At 34.0% G+C, this 13,985-nt stretch overlaps 2 protein-coding genes across 2 annotated transcripts; one reads left to right on the plus strand and one right to left on the minus strand.

Annotated features, from left to right (window-relative positions):
- Positions 1 to 43: 43 nt before the first annotated feature.
- Positions 44 to 6,996, minus strand: Tango14 (transport and golgi organization 14). The gene is made up of 2 exons (XM_089637393.1): positions 6,614 to 6,996; positions 44 to 2,620 (listed from the first exon to the last, which is right to left on the minus strand). Exons 1-2 carry the CDS (start codon positions 6,912 to 6,914, stop codon positions 2,166 to 2,168), a joined length of 756 nt encoding a protein of 251 aa, XP_089493519.1. The 5' UTR covers positions 6,915 to 6,996; the 3' UTR covers positions 44 to 2,165.
- A 1,058-nt stretch (positions 6,997 to 8,054) lies between these two features.
- Positions 8,055 to 12,927, plus strand: RpS30 (ribosomal protein S30). Its single transcript, XM_089637111.1, has 5 exons — positions 8,055 to 8,119; positions 8,343 to 8,425; positions 8,505 to 8,670; positions 9,653 to 9,746; positions 12,773 to 12,927. The coding sequence occupies exons 2-5, from the start codon at positions 8,351 to 8,353 to the stop codon at positions 12,828 to 12,830; spliced, it is 393 nt and encodes a 130-aa protein (XP_089493237.1). The 5' UTR covers positions 8,055 to 8,119; positions 8,343 to 8,350; the 3' UTR covers positions 12,831 to 12,927.
- Positions 12,928 to 13,985: the final 1,058 nt, after the last annotated feature.

Below are 13,985 nucleotides of genomic sequence, written 5' to 3' on the forward strand. Positions count from 1 at the left end.
CCTAGGAAATTGGCTCAACGGGTAAGGAAATAAACTTGAGGACACCCAGGAAATTGGCTCAACGGGTAAGGAAATAAACTTGAGGACACCTAGGAAATTGGCTCAACGGGTAAGGAAATAAACTTGAGGACACCTAGGAAATTCTACTTTAGGAAAATAAAAGTTCTTATAATATTTATACCTAGACGTAATAAAAAACCATACAAAAATGAATTTAATATTTCTGCTTATTAATCATCAAGCCAAGGTAGAATAAAAACAGTTCAAATTTGCATACCATTGAATAATGAAAGTGGATGTTAACACTTTCTTCGATTGCTAAAAAATGTATTTTCAGTTCATTATTCATAGAGGGGAAAAAAGAAACAGAATTTATTTAAATTTAGCCAAGGTTCAAGAAATATATTTCAAATCTTTTTTGCATCCCAGTGAATTAGTTTGTTTAACATCTTCGCTGCTATGGGCACACATAATATGTGTGAGAATAAAACGTGCCCTCAGGGCTACACGCACATATGTGTGTTCAATGCCATAGAAAATGTATGAATGACATAAAAAGTGCCACATACAATTATTATTCTATAAACATCAGGAAAGCGGTGAAAAGGTAAAAAAAAAATTATTTTGTTTCTTAGGTACATTTGCTGTTACACTGCCTGTTTTGATGTAAATGGCGATTTTGAAGATGTTCCAGTCAATTTCAATTTTTCCTCTGTTTTTTTAAAGCTTTGAAAATATTAAATTATACATAATAACTTGCAGGCCGTAGTTTGCCGAGCCCTGCTATAAACTATGCATATTTGACTGAATAGTAGAAATCTCCAAATGATAAATTTATTCTGTAGCTTGACAATAATTTCCCTTGGCAAATGTGACTGACAATTAGTGACAAATATGATGATTTATAAGGTTTTGGTTGAAAAACACTGATGTTTACACACATTTAAAAAAATAATATATCCTTTTCAATATTTTCATACTACATACCAGTGATGCCCTACAACCAGGGCCGGACCCAGGGGGGTGCTATTGGAGCAAGCCACTCCGGGCACGCTGATAATACAAACAGCGCCCTTGAGGTTTTTACTGATGCCAGGCGACGTTTGGGTTAGGGCCGGCCCTGTGCATGACTCATAGTCATACTTACTTATACAAGCCATTTATCAGAATGTCAATGATTATGGTGCTGATTTTAATTAGTCTGGATAAATGGAATTCTACCATATATTATTATTTTATGTAAATGCAAGTAATGTGCTAGTGCTTATGTTTGGTTTTTTGATTTAATTTTCGTCATGTTTTTTTACAACTGGGAGTGCATATATAAAGAAAAAACCTATGCTTAGCTATATAAATTTATACAATATCCTTAAAAATAATTTACTTAAATGTAAATTGTGTAAAGGGGATCATTTGGAAGCGTTTTGTGACCTCACAAAAAATACTTAAATCAATTCGATTGAATGAACTGAACTCAGATTTCTGAAATATAACATGTGCAATATTTCGTAGTATGTCTTTGGAAAATTATTCTGAAATCACAATGGGCAGCCTATACAAATAGTGCGATTCTACTCTATTTAGGCAAATAATATCAAAAAGGATAATATACCAATATTGGCAAGATACTACAATTTATAGCAAAATAATATTGGTTATACATATTTACAACTTTGTAATGGACAATGGATCCATTATTTTTTTGATTTAAAAATTAAGTAGGGAATGCAACGAAATACAACAATTTTATGATCATCTGCAATACATAGTAATAAATTAAAGTTGACTAACAATATTGGAAAAGTCAAATTTTATGATATTATGGGAATATAAATAAAACAGGTTGTTATTCAGCAGATTGAATAATTTATTTGCAATTCAGTTAAGGCGGAAATAAGATGGAATCAGAATAAATCCACTACTATTTCTGGTAAGCTTTGGGTTGAATCTAAAAATCATACAAAAATATGATGTCAACTATTTGTGTTTTTTTTTTCTTATTTATACTGACTCTTTAATAATAATGCAAGACAACTTAATGTATTTTATCAAATTAATGTATTTTTTTATTACTACAGACTGCAATGGTCATAAATTATCAAACACTATTCACACGCAAATACTTAAACCTAAAAAACAAAAGCTTCCAACAAAATTAAATATTATTATTTTCCGAATCTCTGTTCGCATTGTCCATAGTTCAACAAAACTTCTACAAATTTTTCTACTTTTATAAAACGGTGACTGCCTAAATTTATGAACTCAGTCAGCCGTATGTGCCAAGGCAGGAGGCCGTTGGTGCAGAAGCTGTTTCCGCAGTAAATTGCTAAGTTGGGCACAGGGAAAGATGCGTCGCATAATTCTCTGTCTATGTAATTCACGTCTATGAGGTCAGGATTTAAAGATCCATTTCTCGCACCGTCACTCAGAGTTTTTACTATTGAAACTATTTTTTTCTTGCCGTCTTCCTTGGACAGAAGACTGACGGTGATTTTGTTACTCGTTCCATTCTTGTAGCCATTCATATCGGGATGACTCGTCCATTTGATGTGGCCGGGAGCGCTTCCTTTCAGCTTCTGAACGGCTTCAATCAATCTATCTTCGTTTTTATTTAAAACTCCTGAAACAAACGTATTTCTTTGATTAAAAAAATTATAATTCAAAGTGAAAGAGGGATTACGAAAACAGTGTGCAACAGCGTACTTGGAGCAGGTGGATGAATTTGTGTATTTGGGAAGTGTGTTTACGAGAGATGGGAAGGATGGCGGAGATATTGAAAGAAAGGAAAAGCAGGTAACTCCAATGATGGAGGGCTGAAGTTGTCCAAAGAAGTAAATCTAGCAGTCCACAAAGGAGTGCTGGTACCTACCATAATGTATGGCATGGAACTGGCAGAGGAAGGATGAAAGTAGATTGAATGCTGTTGAAATCCCTGAGATGTATGAACCATGTGTGCTTGTTTGAGAAATATGGAGATCCGAAAGGAGTGTAAGGAGAATATATGAAGCAAATGTGATATGTAGAAGAAGTCGGGGACACCCGAGGAAGACGTGGAACGATCAAGTGAATCAGATGTTTGAATAGGGCCATGTCAAGAATCAGAACAATAGAAGAGTATGTAAGAGTGGATGTATGAATGTGAATGAGGCAAGAAGTGTGTGCCAAGACCGAGTTGTTTGGCAGTCCGTCCTCTCTGCCTACCCCTGCGGGACGGTGTGATGCTTAGTTAACTAGTATAATTCAAAGTACACCAATTCGGTGTGTTTACATTTATGCAACTCAGTGAATGTAATTTTTTGATAAAGAGTTCTTATCAGAGTCTGCAAGTCAACATCTTTCGTATATTGTGTAAATAGAGGCAATGAATAATCATTCTAAAAGCCTTACAATAATTTTATTCAATATCAATCATTTTATTAGTGAAATCATAAAAAAATAGGATAAGATTGTAAGTTCAAAGAGCGTATGTTAAATTAAAATCACATTTGATTGTTGATTCTAGGCAATGATTCACACTATCTATTGCTATAGCCTTTTCGGTGACCGGATAAATCATCAAAATGATAATTCGCCACATCTTTAAAAAGTTATATAAAGTCATGGAAAGTGATGAAACAAAAACTTTATTAACTGGGTTAAGTAGGTTAGGTTAGGTTTAAAAATCTTTTTTTTTTCATCGTTTTTAATGACTTTATATGACTTTTTAAAGGTGTGTTGAATAGTCACTGTGTTGAGTTATCATGGAACCAGCCTTTTCAATAGTTCAGTGAAGCGTTATGTTTTAAAATGTTTATTCAGACTTAGTAAAGGCATAACCACAGTAATACTACATTCACGAAATATGCAAATGTAAATAATAATTAACTTGTGACACACAAGTTGTTATCCAAACATTTCAGTTTTCAAATTATTGCCTTACTTCTTTCATAGTGAAATTAATTTATATGCCTTTTCTCACAATTTTCATTATTAAAACGCATTTTATAAACTCAATTGATTTTTCTGAGCAAACTTTACTTCCTGGTCAACAACACTTTAATTGAAAAAAAACCTTTTCTGTAGGTTTTATCTTATGAAATTAATTCTCGAAACGGTAATTATCAGTCACAGTTTCCGGATATGATTAATATTGATGGTAGTTAATAATGGTGGAAAAGGATATGAACTCCTCGGGCTAATTTGTTCGGTTTTGGGAACAAATACCCATTACCTAATTTGTTCGGTTTTGGGAACAAATACCCATTACCTAATTTGTTCAGTTTTGGGAACAAATACCCATTACCTAATTCGTTCGCTCTAGGGAACAGCTCATTTGGTCTCATAGAAATTGTTGTGTCTTCCTTGTCGTCATATATAAACTAAACGTTGTTAGAAAGATAAAACACCAAGGTTTATATTTAAATAAAGAAGTTAACCGTAGAGTAATTAAAATGTACACCACTGCTAAACCAAAGGTTCTGATCGCAATTTGAGAAAAATTTATGAAATTTTTTTTTATTTTCTATTAATTATGTTTATATGAAATGACAAAAAGGTGAGGTGGCAGTAATGTTTATAAAATATTTATCTAATAAAATAAGTGTTTTTTTTTTCGTTACCAATAATTTTAGTTCAGTGTTTAGTGGAAAAAACCTAAGGTAAGCCATTTTTTAAACTTTTTTTTGTTTGATTTCAAACTTTTAATATTTTTGAAATTATATGTTTATTTCTAATAATAAATTTTGAAAGCTTATTTTATCACCTTTCAGAAACAGTTTTTAGTTTTCGGGTAGGTACATAGAGTTTTGATTTTAGTGAGAAACGGAATTACACACATTTTCTCCGACTTTCTGACAGAATCTTTAAGAAATATAATGGTCAATTTGCCAGAGTCTAAAAGGGTTCATGTTTATTATTCTACAAATTATGAATATGAAATTAACTGTTAACTTGTAGGAAAGTGTTATAATGTAGGTTGACCCTAGATAACCTGAACCATACAGCTGATTTAATTACATTTTAATCACAAATTAAGTTGAGGTTTAATTATAAGAAACATGCCTCACGGAATAATAAAATTGATTTGAATAATCAGAGAAGCAAAAAGCTAACAAAATCAAAACCCTAACCTTAACTTATGCGATTCTTCCTTCGACAATATTCATACATCTCTGAATAATATACTTCATGACCATTGACATAAACACAAAAGACACGTTATTTTCATACTAAATGAACAAAAAATATAGCACGTTCCTGTCTGTAGGTGCAAAGTGAGTAATAAAACGCATAAGAAAAGAATAGCCAATAACGATGTATGAATAGATGAAATAGCTACACATAACAGCCTAGCTAAAACGTTGGTATGGAACGGAACGCATTAGAAAGGGATAGCCATTCAAAGAATACGTGTGTATGGGTGAAACAGCAATATTATTATGAAGGCCTGTCGTTTCTGTATGCATGCACCTGTATAGTCAATTTGTTCGCTCTTCGGAACAGCTCATATGGTCTGATAGAAATTGTTGTGTCTTCCTTGCCGTCATTGTTAGAAATATAAACTAAACAGTGTTAGGAAGATAAAACACCAAGGATTATATTAAAATAAAGAAGTTAACCACAGAATAATCATCTCGACACCGAAGGCGAGCTTAAGCGACCCACTGACGGGCGAGCATTGCCCTCATGTACGGGGAGAGCACGACATCACAGGCGACTGAAGAGCATTTTTGTACAGATATCCGCCGGATAAATCGCGTGACGTCATGCTCGGATTTCTCACCGCAGACATGCTCGACCATCACTGTGCCACTTTAAGGCCCCTTTCCGTTATTCTCGACGAACAAACGAGTGAGCAAAGTAGTAGAATATGACTCATTGTCACTACGTTATCCTTCATACACCTATGTATTTTTGGGTTCTTTGTCTCACTTCATTTTATTTGACATTTAGCGTTTTTGGGTGGCAAAAGCATTAAAAATAGTTGCATTTTTTAAGTGGATAGGAATGCAAAGATACACCATCAGGTTTGATTTTTGCTTGAGAATGATTTGTACACCTCTCAAAAGCACAGAGAGGAATTTTTTTCATAAAACAGAGCAACCTATTTGTAGCAGCTGGTGACAGCTTGTCTGATCAACGAATTTAAGCGCGATACTAAACGCACTAAATCTCAAATATGTCCATTGGACCTAGTTTAGTGAAACCATGCACGTTGTGTCATTAACCTATATTCTCTTTTAATTCATCTGAGTTAGATGAATTAAAAGAGAACTGTCCATTTACATAAAAAATAGATTCATAATGTCATGCACATGGCAATGAATATGGAATAAACGAAAATGCTGTGTTTACAATGTATGTTTGATGAAAACACTTTGTGTACCCAACAAATCTATGTGACATTTTTAAGCACCAGATGCGTAATTAAATAATAATAATTGGACAATCATAATCAAATGTACATTCATTAGGGGTGTGATTTAACTTACAAATATGTTGCGAAATACAACAGCAATATAAAATGTACGCAAATTTATAACAAGGCTAGCGATCAGTGGTATGTTCATTTTAATAATAGTTTTAATTGATGTTTTTAAATTAATAATTTATTATTAATAAGTTATTGTTTTACCTGCTTTGTCATAGAAACTAAAGTAAGATATCCCTGCTGCCAAACTCCAGATGATCAACCTGGCTAAGTCCTCGTACAAAATGTTTCCTTCATCTAATATAAGTACTAAATGTTGAGGCTTTTTTAAAACTCCACTAATATTTTCACTAACAAATTCGGCACTGTCTTTTGAGCACTTTAATCGCCTTATCTCTTTGATTTTCAAATTAATATACACCCACAGCACAAGGATATTTTCTAAAATGGTATATAAAATGTGTATGAATACCCATAGAATGGTACGGACAAATTTGGACAACATCTTGCCCGGTTAACTTATTTGCCATAATATACATAAACTGAAAAACATTTTGCGGCCGATTTTAGGCCCAACTTGACATTGCACTGTCACACGTCTAGACACATGCACCACCAATCACGAGCTTGAAGGTGTTTAGTTATATTGCCAGGAAGAAAAAACTAAAATATTTCACGGAAAACTATTTTTTTATCGAGTTCAAAATATTATTAGATATTATAGACATATATATATATTAGACATTTGATATTTCAAATGGTTCGACGAAGATCTTAATAATTAATTACATAAAATTACGCCAAATCCAATTTACGACAAAATTAAAAGATATTTTACAAAATTTTAAAATAAATGTATGCTGTTAAAATTATTATTAAAATTGTAAATATTCTTGTTTATTTTCTAAAGAACTTTTTTTTCTTAATTGGAATTTTTTATCGAAATATCGAAACAATTAAAGGAATTAAAATTTTTTGGAAAAGCTGTTCATTTCTTTTAGATTTATGTTTGATATTCAAAACTAAAAAAAAACCGTTCCAAAAGATTTATAATGTTGTTTTTAACTAATACTTTAGGCTTAGTTAATGCATGTATTTTCGTAATGCAATTGCTTATTTTGGCATTGGTAGTGTATATTAAATTTCATCATTTTCAAATTGCAACTAAATGTTTGATCATAAACAACACATTTTAACGCAGTTCATAAAAAAGTACCGAAAATTGTAATCACTTGATTAAACGATAAGATTTTTTCGATTTCAATTATTAATTATTGTCACAATTGATCGTTTCGAGACCCATACTTTGGTAGTGATATTTTTGGAAGATTACATTATTTAAAAATCAAATCAGAAACAAATTAATAAATACCTGTGTTATTTTCACGAAAGTAGTCCAATTAATCATGTGCTTTGGCGGTCTTATGTATAAAAGCAAGTAGACCATTTATAAAAGAAGATTAGATGATAACATCAATTGATAGAAATTTTTTGCGTGTAACGGTTTTTAAACGAGATCCTACAATACATATGAATAAAAAGTAATACTTTATCTTCTAAAAACCAAATTTGGTCTAACTCGAGGTACTAACTTACAAATAAATTTATCTGGCCGCTAAAGTATTTCACCATGTGACCATAAACAGTACAGCTCATGACGTTTCCGTTTCCTAGTTTCCATCTTTCTTTTTGCGTATCTCGTTCGGAGAGGTTAGTGACGGTTGGAATTATTCGATTTTATTGTGTTTTCTATTATAAAATGACGACATTTGGCCTCAAACAACAGTTTGCCTGTTTAGTTGTTAAGTTTTTGTGCGATATTCAAAGAGTTCTCTAGTTGCAAAGCCCGATGACATGTACACGTTGTCGTTCTAATGTCATCCGCTGAGTGTTTGACCATGCTGTATTTTTACCAATTTGCGTTTGTTTCCAGATTTCACAATGCAGTTGCACATTCGTGGTCAGTCGACGCAAGTCATCGAGGCTCGGGAGGATGAGACGATTGCCCTGATCAAGGTATATTTCCAAACATTGAATTTCTTGACTCCTTGTTTTCGGATTTTGTGAATGAACTAATGGTATTTTCCTTGCCTAGGAGCGTATCGCCTTCCTGAACGAGACACCAGCGACAGAGTTATGCCTGTCCTGCCTGGGAGCACCCCTGTCTGATGAGACCCTTGTGTCAAGCTTGGGATCCATCGAGCTGGACCTCACAGTGCCACTTCTCGGTGGTAAAGTGCACGGTTCTCTCGCTCGTGCCGGTAAGTCTCTAAATACTATTATGTTACCCTGACAAGTTAATAATTATTACTTTCTTGTTTATTTCTGTTTTTTTTATGCAATTTTTAAAGATTTGACATGTAACCTCAATCTGTTATTCGCTACCCCAGAACAAAATAATGCTCGATGATAATCTACGCCTTCGGCACACCTATTAAATGTTTAACTGTCAAAAGAGCGCCACAATTTTATTGTAATTTCTATGATGATTTTTTTTGCTAATGTATGTATAGTTGTATTAAGAATTTTTGTAAGCGTTTAGGGCAGTTTAATAAAAATATTGGTAATTATTTACCTGCCGCACTTTCAGACACAGATTATGAAAATTATACTTCATTTCAACAATTATTTACATGCACCAAATAGGTTATCAGATTCTTAGTTTGGGTTAATTAAGTAATTTATGTATATTTTTTAATTGAACTGAAACTTTCACAAAACGTCAAATCCATTCTAAAAAGATCCAATATGGCGGTAAAAAGTTTTGTGAGGGATAATTTGAACTTTTGAAAAAAAAAACAAGTTTTCATTCTTACTAAAGCAAATTTTCAGTTTACGAAATTGTAATTTTAAATGGAGCATTTTCCATTCCTCCGGAATGCAAATAGTTGTCTTTTATCATAATTAAGTTGAATCAAAGTGTTTTTCAAAAAATATTTGTATTTAAGCGTGATCAACTGTTTTAAAAGTTTATTAGAATTTTTGAAATGTTTGTAAATCATGACTTATTGTAATATTTCTGATATAATTTATCAATGTAATCCAGCAATCAACCAGCTGTCGTTGTGTCCAAACTGAACAATGACTTCTTAGATACTTGCTGATAGTAAAGTGAGCATAGTTTGAGATTCCGCCAGTATTCCCTTCTGTCGGCATTAAGTTTGTTTCACACAATCATTACCTGGTGTCCCCATTATCATGAGTGGTGCTGGATGTTTTATTAATATTTTTGTTCCATTCCAGGTAAGGTAAAGGGACAGACCCCCAAGGTGGAGAAGGTTCAAAAGAAGAAGAAGAAGACCGGCCGCGCAAAGAGGCGTATCCAATACAATAGGCGGTAAGTTTCACAATCCATTGATAACTTTCTTTGCTTAAAATTAGGTTGATTCTTATAATCATGAAAGAAGAGGTAATAACTGATCTGTTTGCGGGTGCAAATGTTTACTCTTTTGCCTGTGACATCACTAAAGAACTCACAGCAATTTGTCGCTTGATTATCAGACATATACTATAGTATATGTAATCATAATTTCTGTAATCTGCCATTGTTTTTACTATTTGAAAGCACAAAATCAAGCTCTATAATTTCCCGGTATTTGTATGTCAAATTCATTAGTCCGCCGCGTGCCTAGATTCAAGCGCTGAGCGTGTTGCCATGTTGCTTTTGTCATCATAATCTTACACACTCGGATACTATACAGCAGTATCGCTAAAGTCAACCATTTTACCAATCACCAGAATTGTTAATATTGTGGTTTTAGGACATTTCGGATGTCCAGCAACCTTCGCATATGGTTCTGTTTGTATAAGTTTAAAAAATTGAGTCTTCTCGTAAGCGGTAAACAGGAAATTTTATAATCAAAGATTGTTTTAAGAAAATACCTCATATATATTTCTATATTTTGTATGTATGCACCCAGCACAACTTTAATCTGCTATTTGACACTTACCCCGTTTTTGGGGTGGCGGTTTAGCGAGAGAGCGCTGTATTACTGAAATATTGGTGTATTATAACATGGGAAGCTTGCATTTAGCCAAGTTGAGGTGAACTGTAATACAGAAGTGAGGATTATTACTAGTGATGCAACGGAAGTGTCTTAACGGAAGCAGAAACGGAAACAGATGTCAAAAGTAAATCTTAGCGGAAGCGGAAGTGTTAATACTATGAAGAAAAAGCATAATTTTATTTTTTAAGATTTGTTTAATTAAATTTGTATTTTGTACTTTTAGTACTCGAAATTAAACAGTGGTAAATTATATTTTATAAAAAGTAATTTAGCTGCTTTTTCACCTTTGAGTCTGTTCGGTGTTCTTCATATATTAAACCAGCTGCACTAAATAATTCCTCACTGGCCACACTGCTGGGGGGAGCTGATAAGTATTGGCGAACTATTGGCAACAGTATTTGTGCGCATTTACTTTCCACCACATAAGGGGATCCTCATTGAGAGGTAGTCTCTTCTCTTTCTTGTACTCACGAACATGTGACTGTATCTCTAAATATAAATTGTCACCATCGTCAGTTGTAGAAGAGTTCTCATTCTGGTCAAACGAACTCGTTGCGACACGTTTGTATCGTTTGTGTCCCGCCCCCTGTCCAGTCGTCCCCGCGCCAACGCCACCGCTCTCCTCGCTGTATTCTCCGTTTAGAGTTCTGTTATAAAGTTTGCGGAACCAGAAACGGAAACGAAAAACTTGCGGAACTTCTGCAGAAGCGGAAGCGGAAACAGAGCTCTGTTGCATCACTAATTATTACATTGAGTCTGTGTGTCCCAAATAATGATTCCAATTGTTTGAATAACAAATTTGGCTGCTGTGAATAGCTTTCAAATGGTTCTGCCCCTGAGAACTTCTTTGTAACATCGCTTTCTGTTAAATGAATCGTTTATTAGAAAGAGAGGCTACAACATAGCTTTCAGTGGTACGCTCATATAACGCCTTTGAAACATTACTTGAGATTTTTATCTTATAAAGGCGCCCATACGTGTTGGTGGAGTAGCTTTTAATTGATTTATTTCGCCCGTGTTTATAAGCTGGGCTAGTCACGAGCAGTGAAACAGGGAAGAATTAATTCAGTACGTTTTTTTAGTATACTTATTGTGTATTTGTAAACACCTAATAAATAATTCAATCAGGGCTACACAGGCTTAACACTAAACAGGCTACACACTACACAGGTTACACACTACACAGGCTACACACTACACAGGCTACACACTACACAGGCTACACACTACACAGGTTACACACTACACAGGTTACACACTACACAGGTTACACACTACACAGGTTACACACTACACAGGTTACACACTACACAGGTTACACACTACACAGGTTACACACTACACAGGTTACACACTACACAGGCTACACACTACACAGGTTACACACTACACAGGCTACACACTACACAGGCTACACACTCCACAGGCTACACACTACACAGGCTACACACTCCACAGGCTACACACTTCACAGGCTACATACCACAAAGGCTGCTTCACACCATACAGGCTGCTTCAACCACACAGGCTACACACCACACAGGCTAAACACTCACACAATTCAGTTCTTCTGAATATGTAGATATTAATGCTTTATTTGCCATCGAGAGCTACTTCATTTTGGACAAGTTTCTGGAATTCAACGCCATATACCCAGACCTCAACAGCAATCAACCAGCTGTCATTGCATCCAAACTGTGCCTTGACTTCTTAGATACTTGCTGAGATTAAAGTGAACATAGTTTGAGATGCAGTCAGTATTCCCTTCTGTCGGCATTTAGTTTGTTTCATATAAACATCTTTACGCTTCTCTGGTTTCTTGCTTCCTATATAAGTTGTCTAAACATAGATATCAAAGTTTTCATGATTGATTCTTAATTTCTTCACAATGTTACTACATCTATGTGGCTGGTGATTTTTTTTTACTAGAGGGAAAAATTGCTATACTTCTTTCATAAAGTACCTGAAAATAATTGTATTTTTTATTCCCCAATATTTCTATATAATTTCATGGAAGAAAGTATCTTGGATACAGCAGTATTTCATTATATGTCCTCGTATCTCCATAATGTACTGGATAATTTTTTAACTCTGGCAATAAACAATGTTACAACTATTTTATCAATACAATGTTTGAATCTATTATGTCATCACAGAGATACAAATTTCTATATGTATTTGCGATTGACGGCATTCTGTTATTCCTCACAACGTGTTATATAGTTTTATCATCACAAAATGGCTCGGTAGTTATTCCTTACAACGAAGCATTTTGATATCTTCTCGATGTGGCTATCCTATTGGCCGTTAATATGTGTAATTCTTCTGATCTGATGTTCTTTTATTATTGTTTTAGATTCGTGAACTTCGTGCAAGCATTCGGCAGGCGCCGTGGACCCAACGCTAACTCGTAAATTCCCAAATGATTTTATATTATTTGCTATACACCTGTGTATATCTAAACATTACATCTTTGTAACATAAAATGCAATAAAAACTGGAAAATTGCAAGCATTCTTATCACTTTCCTAACATTCCTTACCTGATATGGTTATATTTTATTATATTATCGTTATATTTGGTCAGTAATCGCCATAGGTCACCCCAGGTGGTTCACTACGTTTGGTGACTTAGTAGGGGTGCCTGGGTTCATAATACTGTGTGGCATGCTGAATTGGGGGAGACCTGTTGAGGGAGACCTTTTGGCCTCCAGCCAGACTATCGACCCATTGCCTTGCAACACAGTGGGAGGGATGGATTCACACGTCTTTCACTCTTGGATGGTTTTTTTACCCATCCCTCGTATCTTTTTTCTTCCCAGAACTTACTCTCCTTCCTTTCCCTGAAAGACCCTTCGCACAGCATCCCCAAAGATCACAAGCCCTGGGGAATTTTTTTTTCCTCAGGGTCAGAGACGAGCTAATGAAAAAAAAAATAGATGAGTGACGAGTCAAGAGTGTGTAATAGATCGACTTACACCTGTACTCTTCGTGCTGAGGTGGTGTAATCTATCTATATAAATGTTAATGTTTGTTTGATCAAAATCTTAAATCTCTGAAAGTTCTTCACAGATTTATTTGAAATTTTGACATAACATTGCTTTCGAATATGTGTGTTTTTATATACCCATATTATGTATATAGATGCCACCTGTTACAGGTAAAAAGTGCTTTTTTGAAAAACTGCCATCTGTTGGACAAATGCGCTTAAAAAAAAAAGCCATCTGTTTTTCTCTCTACACAGACAGACTGATCCACAGCAACGCGTGGTGGGGTACAGCTAGTATTAAATAAATAAACACAATTTTAATTAATTAAAGAGTTTAATGATTACAGGAAGACACTTTATAAATTGTTATTGCGATAAGATTTATGTTTTTAACACTGACTGAATTTCTCTAAGGTATAACTTATTTTTTATACATTATAAATATTATCTACACAATTATCTGTAATTTAATATTATTTGTGCTTATTTCATATTCTAAGCAAAATATATTCAATGTGCATAGAATTTAATAATTTTGTGACACATATAAGCTCATTTAATTTTGACATATTAACATCATT

This window comes from Hesperophylax consimilis, chromosome 11 (assembly GCF_061612785.1).
Source record: "Hesperophylax consimilis isolate HC1 chromosome 11, BYU_Hcon_1.0, whole genome shotgun sequence".
Taxonomy (NCBI): domain Eukaryota; kingdom Metazoa; phylum Arthropoda; class Insecta; order Trichoptera; family Limnephilidae; genus Hesperophylax; species Hesperophylax consimilis.